General features: G+C 42.1%; 1 protein-coding gene across 1 annotated transcript in view; it reads left to right on the top strand.

Moving 5' to 3' along the window:
- Positions 1–21,362, top strand: part of Syap1 (synapse associated protein 1) — a 31,129-nt gene extending 9,767 nt beyond the window's left edge. Inside the window, exons 4-9 of the mRNA XM_021188103.1 lie at positions 930–1,003; positions 6,168–6,307; positions 15,924–16,072; positions 17,836–17,894; positions 18,337–18,484; positions 20,225–21,362. Of these exons, the coding sequence (XP_021043762.1) occupies positions 930–1,003; positions 6,168–6,307; positions 15,924–16,072; positions 17,836–17,894; positions 18,337–18,484; positions 20,225–20,349 (695 nt within the window). The 3' untranslated portion in view covers positions 20,350–21,362. The remainder of the gene's footprint in view (positions 1–929; positions 1,004–6,167; positions 6,308–15,923; positions 16,073–17,835; positions 17,895–18,336; positions 18,485–20,224) is intronic.
- The last annotated feature ends 902 nt before the right edge of the window (positions 21,363–22,264 follow it).

The following is a 22,264-nucleotide window of genomic DNA, read 5'->3' as shown; positions in this document are numbered from 1 at the left end:
AGCCAGCCCATTTAAGTGCTATCCTTTATAAGAGTTGCCTTGGTCATTGTGTCTCTTCACAGCAATGGAAGCCCTAACTAAGACACTTTCTTTGTTTTTTTTTTTTTTTTTTTTTTTGAGACAGAGTCTTGGCAGTCCTGACTGACCTCATATTTGCTATTAGCTGAGGTCACCCTTGAATTTCTGGTCTACCTGACTCCACCTCCAAGTACTGAGGGTGGACTGCTCTCCCTTTAATATATTTTTGTATATTTGAGCTTTGATAGTTCCTCATGATTAGAATTAGATTGTGTATTCTTGGTATTTTGTCCTTTTCAAAATAACATATTCAGGGATCCTCAGTTTGTATCTCCCCTACTCTTTGTGTATATGTGTACATACATACACACATGTGTACCACTTTGTACAAGTGGAGGTCAAAGGATTCTTCCACCATGTGGATCCCAGGCATCAAATTCAGGTCTTGCTGGTAAACACTTTTACCCACTGAGCTCAGTGATACCAAGTTTGATTACCTGATTAAATTGCTGTCAGATTTCTGTACTGTGTCATTCAAGTAAATGATTGGCCAAATGCATACATGCCTAAAGTTTACAAAATGAGTCCGGGTATTGCACTAAATAACCATATTTGGATATTTTGTTTTTTGAGACAGGGCCGTATTTGTATTTTATTGGTAAATTGCAATGTTAAGTGGCCTTGTAATAACCTTTCTTATTTTTTAAAATGCAGATTATGATAAAACTATAGTGCCTGAAGAAGCCAGAAAAGTGTATCAGATCCCCTGGAACTGAAATTAACATAGGCATTATGAGCTGCCATGTGGGTGCTGGGAACTGGATCCAGGTTCTCTGCAAGAACAGCAAGTGCTCGCAACCACTGAGCTATTTTTCTAGTCCCTATAACCTTTTTGTTTTCCTCCTGTGTAGAAGCAGCTGTGCCGCCGTGGGTTGAGAGTCATGATGAAGAGACAATTCAACAGCAGATTTTGGCTTTATCAGCTGTAAGTACCCTGTAAATACCCCGTGTGCGTAACACTTTTCTCCCGTCACAGTACATCTCTGTCCATAGGACTTTATCTTTAGCTGAGTTTTTCTAATATTCAATTTTTATGTGTTCTTGTTTGGGTTTGAGTATCTTGGTTTTGGGGACTGGTTTCACCATGTAGCCCAGGCTGGCCTTAAACTCCCACTACATAGCCTAGGCTAGCTACAGCTATCTGTTTGAGCTACCCTAGTACTAAGGTTGCAGATATATACAACCATGCCTAGCTTTTACAGTTTGGTTGGTTGGTTTGGTTTGAGACAGGGTCTCTGACTATCCTAGAATTTACTATGTAGACTAGGCTAGCATGGAACTCAGAGATCTGCCTATCTTTGCCTCCTAAGTGCTGGCTGGAATTAAAGGCGTGTACCATTACATCTCACTTTTTTTTAAATATAAGTCCCTGAGCACCAAGCTATATCCCTAGCCTTTGTTGTTGTTGACTCAGTGAGTTTCATTAGGATTTCGAACAGTATCACGGGTGAGACATTATTTACAGGAACATGTCCAACTTACCAATGGCTGTACCATTGAAGAAAATGTTTAGATCTTCAGGCAAGAGTGCAGTCATTTCACAGTTTCTCACTGATAACTTTCAGTTAGCGCATGCTTTTCTTTTTTCCTTATGTTAAAGTATAGCCTATTATGCCAAATCATAGTTTTAGCCTTAAAAAGATAGAGGCTCACCGGGCAGTGGTGGCGCACGCCTTTGATCCCAGCACTTGGGAGGCAGAGGCAGGCGGATTTCTGAGTTTAAGGCCAGAGCCTGGTCTACAGAGTGAGTTCCAGGACAGCCAGGGCTATACAGAGAAACCCTATCTCGAAAAACCAAAGAAAGAGAGAGACAGACAGACAGACAGACAGACTTTTATATGATTTAATAATTTTTTTAAAGATTTATTTATTTATTATATGTAAGTACACTGTAGCTGTCTTCAGATACTCCAGAAGAGGGAGTCAGATCTTGTTACGGATGGTTGTGAGCCACCATGTGGTTGCTGGGATTTGAACTCTGGTCCTTCGGAAGAGCAGTCGGGTGCTCTTACCCAGTGAGCCATCTCACCAGCCCCCAATTTAATAATTTTTGAGATATGGTAGCATATGAAGTTTTAAGGCAGTATTGTAGTAGCTCTTGTGGATGGAATTATTATATTCCATATTTTCTGTTTACCTACGTATGTTTATTGGCAGTTGACATTGATTAAGACAGAATTCCATTTACTGGCCCACAAAACTTTAACTCAGGACTTGAAGAAATATAACCAAAGCAGCCAGTAAGAATGTTGCAGATGGCCGGGCCTGGTGGCGCAGGCCTTTAATCCCAGCACTCGGGAGGCAGAGGCAGGTGGATTTCTGAGTTCGAGGCCAGCCTGGTCTACCAAGTGAGTTCCAGGACAGTCAGGACTATACAGAGAAACCCTGTCTCAAAAAACCAAAAAAAAAAAAAAAAGAATGTTGCAGATGATAATAGCTAGTGCTTTTACCCCTCTGGAACACTGAGGGGGCTGAGACTCTGACATTCCACTTCTCTGTCTTCTCTCAGAGAGCAAAGACCAACTTGATCAAAGCTCAGTGCATGGCACATGACTTCATGTTTGCCCTGTGATCAGTAATGTTCACTTATTTGTTTTAATCTATATGTGTATTATATGCCTGCATATATGTCTATGTGCCATATGCATGCCTGATGCACTTGTAGGTCAAAAGGTGTAGGATCCCCTGGAATGGAAGTTGCAGATGGTTACGAGCCTCTCTGTGGGTGCTGGGAATCAAACGCAGGTGCTCTGGATGAGCAGCCAGTGGGTTTAACTGCTGAGCCAAATGTCCAGCACTTCCTTTTTTTGTTTTTGAGACAAGGTCTTACAGCATAGCTCTAGCAGGCTGAGAACTTAGATAGCCACCTGACCGTGCCTCTCAAGTGCTGGGATTAAAGGCATGTTTTTGGTTTTAACCTAGTTTTTCTTTTTAAAAAATTATTACATTTACTTACTTTGTGAGTATTTGTGTGTACCCACACAATACAGCAATACGAAGATCACAGGATAACATGGAAGGACTTAGTTCTCTCCTAACATGTGGGTCCTAGGAGCCTCTCAGCTATCTCATTGGACATTCTTTCTTTTTTTAAGATTTATTTATTTATTATATGTTAGTGCACTGTCACTGTCTTCAGACACCCCAGAAGAGAGCATGAGATCTCATTACAGATGGTTGTGAGCCACTGTGTAGTTGCTGGGATTTAATTCAGGACTTCCAGAAGAGCAGTCAGTGCTCTTAACTGTTGAGCCATCTCCCCAGCCCCCATGGACATTCTTCTTGAACCTATCCTCCATCCCTTTTAGGCATGAGGGAATGAATTCAGGGCCTTGTGGATTGTATAGTTTATGCATGCGCTCTGTTATCACTGAACTGTACCACCAGCACTCTTGCCTCTATTTTTTTTTCTAGTAAAAATTTGTGAGTCTTCCTTGACTTCTACCTCCTCCACAGGAAAGCCTAGCAATGGTCATTGATATAATTGTACTCATGGAGCCGAAACTCCACTTCTAGGAATTTCTTCTAAAGGTATCATTTTATAGGCCAGCAAGATGGCTCAGTGGGTAAAGAAAATTCTTGACTCATACCTGAGTACAATCCTTTGAACCCTCATAAAAGGGAGTGAGAACCAAATCCACAATGTTGTCCTCTCACTTCTACATACAAACTGTGGCACAGGGGTGTGTGCCTCTACTTCCCCCCAACACACACAATAATGATAATAAATACAATTTTTTAAATTCAAAGTTCACTTTACAAAGGAATACAAACTCTCCTTTTTTAAAAAAAAAAATAGCCGGGCGTGGTGGTGCACGCCTTTAATCCCAGCACTTGAGAGGCAAAGGCCGGTGGATTTCTGAGTTCGAGGCCAGCCTGGTCTACAAAGTGAGTTCCAGGACAGCCAGGGCTATACATAGAAACCCTGTCTCGAACCCCCCCCCAATATAAAAAATAAAAAATAAATTAGAAAAATAAGATCTTATTCTGGAATTCAATGTGTAGCCCAGACTGGTCTTAAATTCTAGGCAATCCTCCAGTGTTAGCCTCCCAAGTGACAGATAAATGCCACTATACCCTGCTTTCAGAATTCTTTCAAAAGTTAGAAACTAAAGGACTCCTGGAAACAGGTCTGGTTTAGTAAGTTATGGTAAGTTAGTGCTCATTTAATTTAGCCATTCGAGCTGGAAAGTTGTTCATGACCTTGAGTGAAAAAAGAAAGTCAGCTTTCATGCTTGTCATCCCAGCAGTCAGGAGGAGCAAGAGCTTAGGGTTATCCTCCAATAGAGAACTTAAGGCTAGCTTTGCCTACAGGAGACTGTTTTTAAAACAAAAACTTGGGACTGGAGGAGAGTTGGTCAGTGGTTCATAACACTAGATTCCCTTTCAGAGGACCCAGATTTGATTCCCAACACCCACATGGCTGCTTACAACAACCCATCACTTCTAGTCTCAGGATCTGACACCCTGTTCTGACCTCTGCAGTTACTAGCCACACATGTTGTGCACGGGCATAGATGCTGGCAAAACACCCATACACATAAAAACTTTAAAAAAAAAGAAAGAAAATAATTTTTAAAAGTGAATTGCCTTGGGCTGGAGAGATGGCTCAGTGGTTAAGAGCACTGGCTGCTCTTCCAGAGGTCTTGAGTTCAATTCCCAACAACTACATGGTGGCTTACAACCATCTGTAATGGGATCTGATGCCCTCTTATGGTGTGTTTTAAAGTGGTAGCTATCACAATGTATGGACTGCCTGCCTTCCTATGTATGGCAAATCTTACCTGCTGGATTCTCTAAAGGCATAGAACTGACAGAATAGGGCTGAAGACATGGCTCAGAGGTTAAGAACACTGATTGCTCTTCCGGAGGTCCTGAGTTCAATTCCCAGCAACCACATGGTGACTCACAACCAGTGTACTCCGATACGTTAAATAAATAAACCTTTAAAAAAAAAACTGACAGAGTGAATATGCATATTAAAAGTAGATGTATTAGCCTGGTTCAGATAGTTCAGCAACTGTCTCTGTAAAGCTGAAAATCTAGTAGTTGTTTACTCCATAAGGCTAGATGTCTCTGCAGTCCCTGTCTGCTGCTGCAGTCCCAGAAGATTCCTGGGTAGCTGCTAGTCTCAGTCTACGTGGGAATCCTAAAGAAGTTGTATTTAATACGAGCTGCAGCAACAGAGTAGATGAATTTGCAATAGAGAGTAAGGACAAACAGGCAAAAAGCAAGGTTTTTCTTGTGTCTTTATATGCGGGCTGCCAGTTTTAGGGTGGGTCTTTCTGCTTCAAATAATCTGATTCATAAAATTGCTCGCCTGTCAGATTGGGTGTTAGTTGATTCCAGATGTAGTCATGTTGACAACCAAGATTAGTCATCACTAGCAGAAACACCACATATATGAGACATAGGGACCCAAGAGAGTGTTACATTGAACCATAAATTATCTGTAACAGTAGGATTCTGTGTTGGGTTGTGTTGTGTTGTTTTACTTTGTTGAGGCTGGCCTTGGACTCATTCTATAGCAGAGGCTGCTGGCCCTAAATCTAATCCGCCTTCCAGGTACAGGGATTACAGACATCAATACTATACCCAGCTCTTGATTCTGCGACTCTGGATTCCATGCTTTTCTTGAAAGTTTTGCAGGGGTTCATGGTGGTGATGCTGCCTTTCTTTTTTTGTTGCTTTGTTTCTGGTGTGTATGTATGTATTTATTTATTTTTGGTTTTGGTTTTTCAAGACAGTGTTTCTCTGTGTAGTCCTTTCTCTCCTGGAGCTCACTCTGTAGACCAGGCTGGCCTCGAACTCAGAAATCCACCTGCATCTGCCTCCCAAGTGCTGGGATTAAAGGCATGCGCCACCACTGCCTGGCCTGGTTTTTAATTTTTATTTTATGTGTAGGGATGTTTTGCCTGCATGTATGTCTATGCACCACTTGGATGCAGTGCCAGTCAGTGACAGCTCAGTGGACTTTGAGACTGAAGACTCTGTTAAAATTCAGTGTATTGATCCATGATACTTTGTGATTCTTAATTGCATTTTATGACACCCCCCTTAATGGTTTTTGCCTCCATTTCTCATCACAGGACAAGAGGAATTTTCTCCGTGACCCACCAGCGGGTGTGCAGTTTAACTTTGACTTTGATCAGATGTACCCTGTTGCCCTGGTCATGCTCCAAGAGGATGAGCTACTAAGCAAGATGAGATTTGCCCTCGTTCCTAAACTGTAAGCACCGTGTTCTCCAAAGAACACTGCTCACTCCTGCAGTGGTGATTTCTATTTCACTGTAGTATAGTGATTTCACTCTCCTAAGGGCTCTAGTTCTATGCATAATGTTAGGGAAGAGTCACTGAATGAAGGCCAGAACCCTCCCTACACTATCTGTTCATCCGAACAGGCCCTGCAGCCCTTCAGAGGCCCTGTGAGCTTGACTGCGTGCCCAGAATGGAAGGAGAGGGCAGACTTGGCAGGAAAGTCAGGATGACAAGGATGTGCTCTTTTGCCCAGTTAAACAGTAGAACATGTTTCCGTCAGCAACAACAAATAGACCCAAATAAAATCAGGTTTGTAAAGGCTTCCCTGAACTCCCATGGCTTGTATTCATGTTCTGCAACAGCTGCGCTTTTTTGGTTTTTTTATTTGTTTGTTTTTTAACCAAAGAAAGGCCCATCCCAATTCATAAAATCCCAGGTGCCCTTTAAGCTCCAAAGCAAGCAATATTCTGTGTTGTTTTGTCACTGGTCTGCCAGCCGAGGGCAGCCTTCCCTGCTGCAGTGTCCCTGGGGCTTTGTTTCCCTCTGGCTTCCTGGAGGGTTTTTGTTGTGTTTGCAGTACTGGAAATTGAATTTAGGACCTGGCTCACGCCAAGGAATTATTTTAACACTGAAATATAACCCTGTACCTCTTTTTGACAGAGTCTTACTAGATTGCCTAGCTGAGCCTTGAAGTCGCTGTGTATCCTCAGCAGGCCTTGAATTTTCAGTCCTCCTGCTCAGACTCCTACATGAGTGGGTTTCCAGGCCTGAACTCTCAGGCTTAGTTAGGGGTAAGAGGAAGAATATGATGATGATTGTCCTTGCTATTATTTTGTTTATATTTTTGAAGCCAGCTTTCAAAACAGAGCTTGGCTCGAGACTATCATTCTAATACTTGGGAGGCAGAGGCAGGAAGGTTGTAAGAGGCCAGCCTAGGTCGTAAGTGGGAGAGCCTGTTTCTAAACAAAGCCAAAGGCAGGCCATGGTGACTCGCACTTGTCATCCCAGTATTTAGGAAGTTGAGACAGGAGAATCACTATGAGTTTAAGGACAGCCTGGGCTATACAGTGAGACTCTATCTAGAAAAAATAAAATAAAAAACAGATAAATCTGTTATTTTTGTTTTGTTTTGTTTTGTTTGAGACAGGATTTCTCTATGTGACCCTGGCTGTCCCGGAACTCACTTTGTAGACCAGGCTGGCCTTGAACTCAGAAATCCACCTGCCTCTGCCTCCCGAGTGCTGGGATTAAAGGCGTGCACCACCACCTCCCAGCTAAATCTGGTATTCTTTATTTTGTGAGTGTCCCCATTCTAGAGTGTCCTTAATCCTTATTTCATGGTTGCAAAATCTTACCATTCCCCTAGGGTACAATTTATAGTTCTCTCAAATATCTTCTTTCCTCAGAAACTGGTTGGAGCTCTGCCTTCTGGGTTATGGGCTCCGTTCCCTTGCCTTCTGCAGTAATGGCACTGTAATGAGGATACTTGACCACCTTATGTTGAGATGGCCTTTTACAGCTAGAGAGACTTAACTGTCTGTAAGTAGGTAGCTTCCCGTTAGAGGATTCTTCAACCTCCTTGCCAGCTGCAGGCAACACCACAAGGGCCTGACCTGGCCTGCCACCAAATTCGTGTGTAGGCTGTGTCCCACAGCTTCAGTATGGCATCACAGCCCCAGCCTCAACTGCACCAGGTGAGCCTGTGTCCCACATTGGAAACTGTTAGGCCAATCTCATACGAAGGGCAGGAGGTAGGAGAGAATAGAGCCATCTCCCCACTCCTCATGAGCACTTGTGGCCTCTGTTCCAGGGCCTGTCCAAACTCCTGCCCAGTAAACAGACCTGCTTCTTGCAGACCACTTATCCCATGGGTAGCACAACTCCATAGAATACATTTTTGTTTGCCTGTTGACTTTGCAACTTCCTCTGTCCTGCCTTCTCCTATTCCCATCTCTGTAGGATTTATCTGTGCAATTACTCTTCTGTGATTTCTGGGCTGTTTTCAGAGGGATCATACATTAGCTCATGTTCATTATGCAATGTTTAGCTGACCACATAGGGATTTTGGCAAGTATTTCCTAGTCCTTGGGACCCTATGGCAGCTCAGGTCTGTTTTTATGAGAATACTTCCTTAGCAAAGTTATTCTAGCCTCAGGAAGCCAGTAATGTAGAACCTTTTCTTTGTGTTTTCCTCTATAGTGAAACTTCTCTCCATAACTATCAGTATACTGGTGGTAAATTAAATTTTGTCATTTGGAAAATTTTTGTTGAGCTAGATTGGCCTCAAATGCTCTATGTAGTTGAAGATGACCATGAAGTTCTGATCCCCCTACCTTCACCTCCCAAGAGCTTGGTTTACAGGCACATAACCACTAGAGACAGAGTCTTAGCAAGTTGCCCTGGCTTACCTGAGACTCACTATGTTATTTATTGACCAGTCTAGCAGCCTTAATTTTTTAGGGATCTTCCTGCTTCTCCCTTCCATGTGCTGGCTGCTAAGACTGGAGACATGAGTCATGACAACCAGCCTTTAGACTGTGGCTAACGTAGCTATTTATAATTAAGGATATAAAGAAATGTGCTGGGCTGGTGAGATGGCTCAGTGGGTAAGAGCACCCAACTGCTCTTCTGAAGGTCCAGAGTTCAAATCCCAGCAACCACATGGTGGCTCACAACCATCCGTAACAAGATCCGACGCCCTCTTCTGGAGTGTCTGAAGACAGCTACAGTGTACTTACATATAATAAATAAATAAATCTTTAAAAAAAAAAAGAAAAGAAATGTGCTGCCAGGCACAGGCAGGCAGATTTCTGAGTTCAAGGCCAGCCTGATTTACAGAGTGAGTTCTAGGACAGCCAAGGCTACACAGAGAAACCCTGTCTCGAAAAATCAAAAAAAGAAAGAAAGGAAGGAAGGAAGAAAGAAAGAAAAAAGAAAAAAAAAGAAATGTGCTATCTACTCCTCTGCTGCATATGCTTACAAAACCCTAAGAATTGACTTTTTTATATATTGTTTCAAACAATGCAAGGATGAATAAAACACAATATTCTGCCCTGACAGATGGTACCAATTATAATAACTGGGCATGGTAGTGCACCCTTATCCCAGTATTCAGGAGGCTGAGATAGAGTTGGAGGCCAGCCTGGGAGAGAAAGTGTAAATGTGTGTGTGTGTGTGTGTTTTCATTGAGGAGACCCTATGTATAAAAAAGTCTACCTTGAAAGACTGGAGAGATGACTCTGTGGATAAGAGCACTGGCTGCTCTTCCAGGGGACCCAGCTTTGATTCCCAGTGCCTTACAGAGTGACCCACAACCCTCTGTAACTCTTAATTTCCAGGAGGTCTGATGCTCTTTTCTGGCCTCTGTGGGCACAGGCATACACGTGCTGCACATACCACATGCATGTAGACAAAATACCCATACACATAAAATATTTTTTTATAAATCTACCTTGAGCTGGTGCGATGATTCAGTGGGTTAAGGCACTTGCTGCCAAGATTGAGGACTTGAGTTAAGCCCCTGGGGTTGCATGGTGGAAGACAACTATGAGACTTGGGAGAACTAAAATTGGACCTATTTCCCTTTCCCAAGGTCTTAAGCCATAATGTGAGAGCCAGGTAAGAGGGGAGTTGTAGCTGACTGTTTAAGTTTAGGAGCCTGAGATAAGAAGACTGCTATCAGTTTGAGGCCAGTTGGGGCCTCATAGTAAGTTCCAGACAAAGCTTGTGTTACAGGCTAAAGGAAACTGTCTTGAAGGGAAAATTACTGAAGTTGTGAAGAAGTAGGCTGCCTATGTATCTTCAAGGCCACTTTTAATTCTGAGCTCTGTGAAATCATCCCACATGAACTAGCCTTGGGTTGTATCAATGCCTCTGTAGTGACTCATGGGCTGTTTGCTCTTTTGATGAACAAAACATTTGGGCTGTTTTCTTTGCCAGATTCCCTCCCTCTTGATGTAAGAGAGGCAGACATGTTGCAGAAAATGTCTGCATCACCCTCTGGGAAAGAATCACTCCAGATGACATTGTAAAAGTTCTAAAAGGTCCTCTGATAACCCTATTGGGCACAGCTGTAGCTCCCAAACTGCTTTTTCTTATTTTGTGGCATATCCTACTGCTGAGGCATTAGGAGCCTGTGGATAGGCCCTGTGAGAGACTCTCAGCCTTTGGCTGGAAAACAGGTGGTTTCTCTCCTGCTATCAGGGCCTCAGAGTGTGTCTGTGATGAAACCACAGGGCACTGGCTGGGTTCAGGCTACCGCAGGGAAGTGCTAACATACTCATGTGCATTCTGAAATATAGGCCCAATTCTTCATTTTCTAAATGAAGTGACTGTTTGTCTTCAGAAAGAGTATCCCAGATGATCGGTGTGACACCTAGAGAAGAAAAGTCTAGAAGTCCTATATTTGTTTATAATGGCCTGGTTTTGCTTTTATGTTGAGGGTGGCTCTTGCTTCTTTTCTCTCTTCTTGTGCCTTTGAGGTTTCATGGTTGTGGTGGTTTGGGTTTTCTGTGGTTGGTTGGCACTAGTCTCACATACCCAGTGTTGTTCTGAAATGCTATATATAATGGAGGAGAGCCTTGTTATTGTGATTCTCCTGCCTCTACCCTGGAGTTGTACGATTATAGATTTAGGGCATTATACCCAGTTTATATGATGCTGGGGTTAGAACCCAGAGTTTTGTGTGTGCCCGGGTAAGCAAGTAGTCTCCAAGCTTTGCTCTGTCTCCAGATGTGTACCCTTTCTCATTTGGTTAGCTTTGTCTTCCAAACTAGACATTATAGTTGGAGAAAACAGTCATCAGTTCTTTTAATTAGTATTTTGAAACAATGAAAAGTTAGAAAGATTTGAAGTGCAATACAAAGACCATTTGTAACCCAATTTTTTTAGATTTATTTATTTATTATATGTAAGTACACTATATCTGTCATCCAGAAGAGGGTGTCAGATCTCATTACAGATGTTTTTGAGCCACCATGTGGTTGCTGGGATTTGAACTCAGGACCTTTGGAAGAGCAGTCAGCACCCTTAACCACTGAGCCATCTCTCCAGCCCTGTAACTCAAATTTTTTGTGTTTGCATGGACACACAATTTATGTGTGCATATTCATACAAGTGTAGTTAGTTCTGTACTTCCATCTTTCCATGGGTCCTGGGATCAAACTCAAGTTTGTATGACAAGTACCTTTACCTGAAGGGATAGTCCAGGAGAGGGCGTCAGATCCTCAGGACCTAGAATTACAGAACCCCGGTGTGGCTGCTAAGAACCAAACTCAAGCAGCAAGTGGGCTTAACCACTGACCCATCTGTCTAGCCTCCTGTTGTTCTTCTTATTGTTGCTTTCTACTTTTAGTTTTGAGACAGTCTCCTGTGTAATCCAGGCTGGACTTGAACTCAGGATCCTTCTGCCTCAGCCTCCCAGAGAACATTTTTTGTTTTCATTTGTTTTCACCTGATGTCTCATGATCTTAGATTCTTTTTTGTGGGGAAGGAGTACTGGAGATGGAAGCCAAAGCTTTGCACATGATAAGCAACTGCTCCATCACTGAGCCCTCAAGTCCAACCTTGAATACTTTACTTCCTATGGACATTCTCTCCCACAACCTCAGTATGTCCATCAAATTAGTCCACATGTGACCATCAGATCACACACATTATTGCAATCTGCTTTCCATGGCCTATTTTAATGTTTTATTTGCTCTAGTAATGTTTTTAGCAAAAGAATTCAGTTAATGTCACAGATTGTGTTTAGTTCTTCTGTCTCATCAAGCTGCTTCCATTCTTTGCACCTTATGTGGGGCACACTGCCGTCTGTCCCTGCACAGGTCACACTTTGTTCACTTGAATGTGGTGTCTGGCAGGCTTTTTAATTATAAAAGTACAGTTTTCCTCTTTGAAGGTAATTAGTGGCAGGCATGATGACAAGGTCCAAATAGCAAATTCTAAACTAGCCTGGGCTATATTTTGAGACCATGTTTCAAAGGACTATAATAATAATAATAATAATTAGAGATGGGCATAGTTGTGCACATCTGATCCTAGTACTGGGGAGGAACATTATTGTTGGTTACATAGTGAGTTGAAAGCCAGCTTTGGATACACATCAAAACACTGTTTTATTTCTTTTTTTGGGGGGGGGGTTCAAGACAGGGTTTCTCTGTGTAGCCCTGGCTGCCCTGGAACTCACTCTGTAGACCAGGCTGGCCTCGAACTCAGAAATCTGCCTGCCTCTGCCTCCCGAGTGCTGGGATTAAAGGCGTGCGCCACCACGCCCGGCCAAAACCCTGTTTTAATAAACAAGCAAAGACTTGAAAGATGGCTCAGCGGTTAAGAGCACTTGGTGCTTTCACAAAGGATTCAGATTTGGTTTCTAACAATGTTGTATGGCTCACAATCACCTGCAGCTCCAGCTCCAAAGGATCTGATGCCTTCTGGTCTCTGCAAGTACTGTAAGCACTTGATAAGTTTAAAAAGCTGGAGTTAGTGGTAAATGCATTTAATTCTAGTACTTAAGAGGCTGAGACAGGAGAAGGAGTTCATAGCCAGCCTGGGCTGATAATAGATAAAGGTGAGCTGTAGAGTAAGACTCTATCTCAAAGGGAGTTGGAGAGAGAGGAAAGAAAGAAAAGACAATTAGTATTCTGTGAGTAGAGACCTTGATGGGGTGTGTGTGTGTGTGTGTGTGTGTGTGTGTGTGTGTGTGTGTGTGTTGAAACAATGTCTCATGCCTGGAACTGGCTGTGTATTCAAGGATAACCTTTGACTTCTGATCCTCCTGAATGCTGTGTTTTACAGCCATGTGCCCCACCATGTCTAGAGATCAAACCCAGGTAGGACTTTGTACATATTAGGCAAGTGTTCTACCAATTGAGCTATATCTCAGTATTAAAGACTTAATTAAAAACATAATATCTGGGGAGTTGGAGGGACAACTTGTGTGAGTCAGTTCTCTTTCCACCATCTGGAGCTCAGGAATCAATCTCAGGTAGTTAGTCTTATCAGCAAGTGTGTTTACCCGCTGAACTATCTCATTGGCCCCTTAGGGACTTTGAAATTTTATTCTGTTACTCACGTTTCCATATATTCTTGTATTTATATCCATATAATCTCATGCATTTGATGCAGTGGGTTGTTATTTGTTATTTTGATGCTTGAATCATCACTTTGACAGGTGGGAACTCAGTGAAAGACATCTTTAGCCTTTGGTGATTGCTCTGTTTGAGACAGGGTCATACTATGTATCCCAGGCTAGCCTAAAACTTACTATGTAGATTAGGCTAACCTCAAATTTAGAAATCTTCTTGCGCCGGGCGTGGTGGCGCATGCCTTTAACCCCAGCACTCGGGAGGCAGAGGTAGGCGGATTTCTGAGTTCAAGGCTAGCCTGGTCTACAAAGTGAGTTCCAGCCAGGGTTATACAGAGAAACCCTGTCTTGAAAAAAAAAAAAAAAGAAATCTTCTTGCCTCTGCTTCCTGGGATTAAAGGCATGTGCCACCATACCAAGTTCCAAGCTCATTTTATTTTTACCTTTCTCTAACCCTATGACCCACCATTTATGCAGAAAGTGCTAGTACCTCTTAGTGGAAAATAAGAGTTATTCTTCCTTATTAGCATATATTAGTTAAACATAATAATGGGTTTCCGGAAATGACATGTAGAAAGCAAGAACTGAGCAGCCTTGCAATACCTTTTCCAGTAAGGATCACTCTCATGTTCTTCTGCCATGTTTGTAACTCCCTGCTCTGGCAGATAAAGCCTAGTTCTCTGACCTTTAATGTTTTTATTTTTCAATTCCCTCCATTTAACTTAGTTCTCGTTACTGACTCCTCTCCCTCCTCCACTCTCTTTCTGCCTGCTTCTTATTGTCCTTCTAGGCCATCTATTGTGTATACTCACCATACCCCACTTGGGCACCAATGTCTCATGTCAGGCAATTCCAATATGCAACCAAGTTTGAAGAGCACTGTGAGTTCTCAAGTTGAATAGATAGAACTTCAATCTTTACCAACCATCTCCCAGATGGTCATATGTATAATTTGGTAGTAGAGTGCTTGCCTAGTTTGCACAAAGCCCTGGGTTCTTTCCCCAGATTTGCTCCATACCCAAAGACTTTATAACCATCTCTCATTCTGTCTCTACTAGTTAGTAGTTATTTTAGCAAGCTGCCAGCTGATGTATTTTCTGAGGAATTACATCAAGCCATGTATGGTGGCAAACACCAGTAATCCTAGCACTTGGATGAGGCAGGAGGATAGTGATTTTGAAGTCAGTCTGTGATAAATGGGATTCAGTCTTTAAAAACAAGCAAGGGCTAGGGAGATGGCTCACCAATGAAAATACTGCAAGCATGAGGACTAGACTTCAAATGCTTAGAACCCATGTGGATTTCATGTGGGTGTGATGAGTATCAAAAGGGATCCTGGAAAGGATCCTTAGAAAGAGTATGAAGGGGATGCTAGAGCCAGCTGAGCAACCCCACTAGCAATATCTATACTAGCTGTATCAATGAGCTCAGAATTTGATTTGAAATGCTACCTCAGTGCATAATAAAGTAGAAGGGCAGTTGAGGATTGTTCCCAGTATTCAACATTGAGCCTCCACCTACACATGTACACATGTGCTCACACATTCAGACATGTATACACAACAAACCCATGACAAGTAGAGAACAAAAAAAATGATACCCACAATAGTTTCTTCCCACTGCCTGCCTAAAAGCAGATATGCCTTCAGAAAATAGCAAAAGACTCATATTGTCCTGGCTCTGCTTCCAGTCCCCCTGGTTAGTCATACTGCCACACAAGAATGCTTTATTTTCTTCTGCCAAGGATTATTTGTGTGTGTGTGTGTGTGTGTGTGTGTGTGTGTGTGTGTGTGTGTGTGTATGCTCGCACTGAGAAATAGGAAGCCACCAAGATAGCTCAGCAGGTAAAGGCACTTATCACATGAGTTCATGCCACACCTGGCAAAAGAAGAAAGCAGGCTCCTGAGAGTTGTGCTTTGCATGCATGCACATACACATAAAGTAAATAAATGTAATTTTTAAAAAAGAACTGGAAAGATGGCTCAGCAGGCAAGAGCACTGGCTGCTCTCCTAGAGGACGCAGGTTCAATTCCCAACACCCACATGGTGGCTCACAGCAGTCTGCAATTCCACTTCCAAGGGATCCAATACTCCAATTTTGGCCTCATGTGCCTTTCATACATGTGGTGCACAGGTATGCATGTAGGCACAACAAATCCGTACACGTAGAATAAAATAAGAAATAAAAATAACAAGAAGTACTGAAATTCCATAAACATTATATAACCTATCTTTTGCTGCTGTGGAAAATATAGTTTGGTTTATCTTGTTCTTTAGCTTTCACTTGTAAATGATCATTTCCTTTGGCCCTCACAAGTCTGGAAAGCACTCAAGAAGTGCCGCTTTAGCTTGGTAGGAAAATGCTGGCTTGCCTGGCATGCATGTGAATCCCTAAGTACCACCCCTGGAGCCAAATAACTAGGTGATCTATTCTAGCCGCTGCCATGCTAATGTGTGTACCCTTGACCCTCTCACTCTTACATGTGTCACTGTCTATCAAAAGTGTGAAGGAAGAAGTATTCTGGAGGAACTATTTCTACCGAATCTCCCTGATTAAGCAGTCGGCCCAACTCACTGCACTGGCCGCTCAGCAGCAAGCCTCTGGAAAGGAGGACAAAAGCAGCAGCAGAGATGAGAACTTGCCTCTGACAGGTACATTCTGGGGAGAAGAAATCATTCTGAAGAAAAGAATTGATATAAAAATATTCCTGACTTATATATGCTAATGAGCTTGTCATCTTGTACGTATCAAAAATGTTGACATCTGTGCAGAAAAATTATTTTCTTTCCAAAGGAAACTTTCTTTTTTTTTTTAGATTTATTTATTTTTTATATGTGTGTATACACTATAGCTGTCTTCAGACACTCCAGAAGAGGGCATCAGATTTTTGTTATGGATGGTTGTGAGCTACCATGTGGTTGCTGGGATTTGAACTCAGGACCTTTGGAAGAGCAGTCGGTGCTCTTAACCGCTGAGCCATCTCATCAGCCTGGAAATTTTCTTTGGTGCCCTTTCTGACCCAGTTTACATGTATCTTCCCCAAATGTTCTTTTTCTTTACTATCTCATTGTTGGTTCTTGGGATTTTTTGTTGTTTGTTTTTGTTGGTGGTGGTTTTTTAGTAGTAGTTGTAATACTAGTTGCACTCTTGAATGACAATCATCTTTTCTATGTCTCTTTTCTTGCCCTTTGGGCCGTTTAGTTTTGGGGGTCCCATGCAGTCCAGACTGGCTTTGAGCTTCTAATCCTTCTGCATTCACATCTCAAGTGCTAGGGTAGTGCTACCATGTCCAGATGTTTCTCAGACTTCTATTCATCATAATTTGGGACTTGTAGAGTCCAGTAGTTCTTTTTTTGGTTTTTTGAGATAGGGTTTCTCTGTGTAGCCTTGGCTGTCCTGGAACTCAGTCTGTAGACCAGGCTGGCCTCGAACTCAGAAATCTGCCTGCCTCTGCTTCTCAAGTGCTGGGATTAAAGTAGTTCTTATTCCAGTTAAATTATAAGTACCCAGCTCTGAGCTAAGCTCTTAACACCTGCTACTTTTCTCCTGTGATATAACCCTGCTCTAGGGAACAAGTTTTATATATAAAACTATTTGATGATACTAATTAACAAGGGAGATGACTCAGTTAAGAACACTTCCAGAGGACCCAAGTTCAATTCCCAACACCCACATGAATGGTTTACAGTTCCTTGTACTTCCACTTGCAGGGGATCTGACACCCTCTTCTGACATCCATGGGTACTCAGACATATAAATAAAAATATAGCTGGGTGTGGTAGAACACACCATCACTCACAGCACCCCAGAGGCAGAGGCAGTCAGATCCGTGTGAGTTAGAGGCCATCTTATCTTGGTCTACATAGAGAATTTCAGGCCAACCTGGGATATATAGTAAGACCCGGTCTCAAATAAATAGATAGATAGATAGATAGATAGATAGATAGATAGATAGATAGATAGATAGATAGATAGTATTTGTGTGTATATATGTATATGAGCGTGTGTGTGTGTGTGTGTGTGTGTGTGTGTGGACTTCTGGAAGAGCAATTAGTGCTCTTAACCTCTGAGCCATCTCTCCAGCCCCCGTGGTTGCAGTTTTGAAGACATTCCTGCCTGGCATGGTGGTGCACACATTTCACCTAGCATTCAGGAAACAGAGGCATGTGGATCTGAGTTCCAGGGTAGTCAGGGTATATAATCAGGTCCTGTATCTAAATAGACATTCACCAAACTAGGAGGTTGATATAGTTGTGCCTGGTTGTGCTTGTCATATCTTCAGGAGAGCTAAAAACTCACCATAAAAGCACATTTCTGAAAATGATTTAATATATGTGGATATTTTAGGTGTTCTTATAATATATATTTAGAAGTAAGTCAAGCAATTATTGTCTCTTTTATTCTCACTTCATAGAGGCAGTACGGCCCAAAACACCACCTGTCGTAATCAAATCTCAGCTTAAAAATCAAGAGGTAATACAGTTTTACATTATACATAGTAGATGATTGAAAATAAAGTTACTGGGTTAACTATCTCTGATACCATTTAAAACTTCTTAAGGGTGTCGGTCTTATGTCTGCTAGATAAGGAGGAGTGCAGTACTTGATTGAATAATAGCTGAGAGCTGAGGTGATTTCCTGGCATAAATAATTGTAGATGTGCTCATCAGAAATCAAAGAGAATGGTTTGAGTGATCTACACAGTGAGGGAGAATAATAGCCTAAGGTGGTGACTCGCTCTGTTACCAAGCAACTGCCAGTTAGAAGGTTGAAGAGCACTGAGGATTGTCTTAGAGCTAACAGAGAAGAACAAAAAATGAGAATGTGTTAAATTGTGAGACAACTATTAGCCATAATTCTAGTACATAGGTGTCACTTTAGAAACCATTCCAAGAGCTATTTGGTTGCATTTCAGGATGAAGAGGAAATCTCTACTAGCCCAGGAGTTTCTGAGTTTGTTAGTGACGCCTTCGATGCATGCAACTTAAATCAGGAGGATTTAAGAAAGGAAATGGAACAACTTGTGCTTGATAAGAAGCAAGAAGAAGCAACTGCACTAGAAGGTAACACATACATATACATACACACACACACACACACACACACACACACACATACACACATGCGCACACAGGGGGGGTAACTTTGTTCTTTTAGTTTCAATTCCAAAGTTGGTTGAATAAAAATGTCATTTTAAAACCACTGGAGCTAGAGACGAAAAGATCAGAAATTTGAGGCCAGTCTTGGCCACATAAGACCCTGTCTCAGGGGCTGGAGAGATGACTCAGTGGTTAAGAGCATTGACTGTTCTTCCAAAGGTTCTGTGCCGTGCACCCCCAACCTCCATCCAGCAGAAGTGGGGCAAAGACAACACATATGCCAAGGCAGGGTTTAAGCAGCTTCCACAGCTTCCCGCTGCAGCTTCCTTTATTCTCTCTACAGCTCACCCCAGCTCAGCTTCTCTTCAGCTTCTCCCTTTATTCTGGGATCGCCCAATTTTTCCCCTTCCACCCTCTGCACTCGTCTCTGGGTGGGTGTTGATAGGCCAGTGACTCAATATCATGCTGTATGACGCTATACATCAGGCGGTCAGCGCGTGATCACTCAGGTGCGCATAATCAGGTTTTTGGTAATCAAGCAGGGAATCACAGGGCTTGGCAGTGAATCAGGGTGCTGTCTTGGCTCACAGGGCTGCAGTCATGGCCACACCCGCTTCCCACAGTTCTGAGTTCAAATCCCAGTAACCACGTGATGGCTCACAACCACCCATGATGAGATCTGATGCCCTCTTCTGGGGTGTCTGAAGACAGCTACAATGTACTTAATATATAATAAATAAATAAATATATATATATTTCTTTTTAAAAAGACCCTGTCTCAGTAAAATAATAAAGCCAATTAACAAACTATGCATGGTAGTGTATACTCCTCTAATCCCAGGGCAAGGCAGAAAAACTGACATGAATTTGAAGCCATCCTGAGTTACATAGTGAGTTCCAGACCAGCCAGAGCTGCATAGCAATATCCTGCCTTCAAAAAACAAACTAAAAACTAAAAATGAAGTTTAGCTTTATTTTTTAAACAGTGGTGGGAATTGAACCCCCATGACTTTGCAGGTGTGCTATACCTCACTCACATCCCCAGCCATGGTTTTGTGTTGTTTGAGACAGGTTGTCATGAAGCCCAGATTTGTCTCATTTTCCTTGTGTAGTCTGCTGGCTTTGACCTCCTGCGTGCTGGAGGTATCCCACCATGCTGCCTAACCTTCCTTTTCTCACTCTTCTTTTTCTAACACTTTGCAGTTTCTACATACTGGGTTTAAGGTGCTGGTTTCTATATCAGGCATCAAGTGATCAAGCTTGGTACGGTGGCCACAACTGTAGTAGAAGAACGTGGTGATAGAAGCAGGAGGATTGAAAGTTCAGGGTTATCTGCCAATAGTGAGTGAGAGGCCAGTCTGGGATATGTGAGACCCTGTCTCAAAGACAAGGGCTAGAGAGATGGCTCAGCAGATAAGTGTGCTCACTGTCAAGCCTGATGACCTGGGTTGGATTCCTAGAACCCACAAGGTAGGAAGGAAAGACCAAATCCTAGAAATTATCCTCTGACCTTGACTAGCTATGTCTGGTACTACTACGAAAAGGGCTAAGCCTTTTGAACCAGGGTCCTCTAGAAGAGCAGTCAGCACTCATAACCACTGAGCCATCTCTCCAGCCCCAGGCTAGGCCTTTGTTAGGTATTACAAATTGAGTGAATTGTAGTTCAATGAGCACCTTTTTTGTCTCTCCCTTTGTTTCCTATAGAAGATTCTACTGATTGGGAAAAGGAGCTACAACAGGAGCTTCAGGAATATGAAGTGGTAGCAGATAATGAGAAGCGAGATGAAAACTGGGATAAAGAAATTGAAAAGATGCTTCAGGAGAATTAATTGTCTCCGCAAACCAGTTAACATTGTGCTGACATGAAATTCTGATGATTGCTGAGTCAGAAGGCACAAAAGGGTGTAACTTTATGCAATTCGAAATTATTCTTTTTCTAGCTAAAACTTGCCTCTTAAATGAACAGCTATTGTAATAATCAGAAACAACAGGATATTGTATGTAACATTTCATATATAAAATTAGCGTTCTTATAGGCAGCAGAGCTATCTATGCCACAGAAACACAGGTAAATACTAGAGTTTGTTTTCTAAAAGTTTGGCAACATAATTTATTCTTTAGTTATGGTTTTCTATATATGCCTTTTTGTTGATACATGGTTAAAGTACTTACTATCAGAAAGTAATAACTTACTATCGGAATGACCAAATTATACCAAAGAACTCAAAAGCAAGCACTTTCAAAATATTTTCTTGCCAGATATTTTCTAAAATTGTATCTGAAAGACAAAGCTGAGATAATTACGTTCACTTGAATGACATAAATATCGCCCGGTTTGACATACTGAAACACTCTGTGCAGGACTAGGGATGTGGTGAACACTTGTTCGCCATGCCCCAGATTCCATCTCCACTATCTCAGCTAAAAGTGCAAACCAGATTTGTTAAAGGAAGTTTTACTTCTCCCTAGAGCCTTCTCATTTTGCTTTGTTAAGTATACCACAAATTCAACATTGTGCTTTTTGTAGGAACTGAGGCCTTCAGTCCTTTTTGTATTAATAACGTTCAAGAAGCCTGTTTACCGTAAGGTTTGTTCTCCTGGTAATAGTCACTATGTATAAATGTCTTAAATAATTAGCCTTTATAGAATGGTCTTCCTTGATCTAGAACCTACTAATTAATATTTCTTGTATTCTGCTATGCCATCAAGCAACTGTTCATAGAATGTGATCATTTTAAAAGAGCAAGGTGATTTAATGTTAGAAAACTAACTACCATTCACCTTTCATATTTTCACAGCACCTTTATTTCATAAGGGGAAATAAAATCAAGACATTTCTTTATAAGAGAATTGTACATATTTATATTCTTGTACTCATAAAAATTAGTCTCTGGGTCCCCTGGCATAGGTGATCAGTGAGAGAACTGGGTGTGGATGTAAACATTACTTTCATGTTCATTGTTTGAGATATGCACTGGTAAAATGAACCAGACTGCCTCACTTCATGTCACTTCATTATGGCAGTGAACATGAGTATCTCTGAGGCCATTAACCCAATATGAAAGGATTCCCACTTACACCATCGGAAACCACCCTACTAAAGTAAAAAGTGCTCCTTTGGGTTTGGTTTGGAGACAGGGTCTTCTGTAATCCTGGCTGGCCTCACTCATGGCCTGTGGCCTCAGACCTAATTCTCCTGTCTCTGCTTCTGCCTTGAGTGATACTTTGTTTGTTTGTTTGTTTGTTTTGGGGTTTTTTGTTTTTGTTTTTGTTTTTTCAAGACAGGGTTTCTCTATGTAGCCCTGGCTGTCCTGGAACTCACTTTGTAGACCAGGCTGGCCTCAAACTCAGAAATCAACTTGCCTCTGCCTCCCGAGGGCTGGGATTAAAGGCATGCGCCACCACGCTGGGCATATAATCTTTTTTTTAAAAAGTCCTGTGCAGACTGAGAATTTAAGCCAATAAATAGTAGGGCACTTGCGTAGCATGTACAAGGTGCTGAGTTCAACCCGCAGAGCCACCAAAACATTTCATACAATGGATGGCACGTCTATTTTCTTGTTTTAGAATATTTTCTCCTTTGATTTTATCCTTTCTCCAGCCTGGTCTACAGAGTGAGTTCCAGGACAGCCAGAGCTACACAGAGAAACCCTGTCTCGAAAAACAACAGACAGACAGACAGAGAGAGAGAGAGAGAGAGAGAGAGAGAGAGAGAGAGAGAGAGAGAGAGGAGAGAGAGAGGGA

The sequence above is a fragment of the Mus pahari genome, chromosome X (genome assembly GCF_900095145.1).
Source record: "Mus pahari chromosome X, PAHARI_EIJ_v1.1, whole genome shotgun sequence".
Classification (NCBI taxonomy): domain Eukaryota; kingdom Metazoa; phylum Chordata; class Mammalia; order Rodentia; family Muridae; genus Mus; species Mus pahari.
The sequence above is the reverse complement of the archived record's forward strand: the minus strand, read 5'-3'. Positions and strand labels throughout refer to the sequence as shown.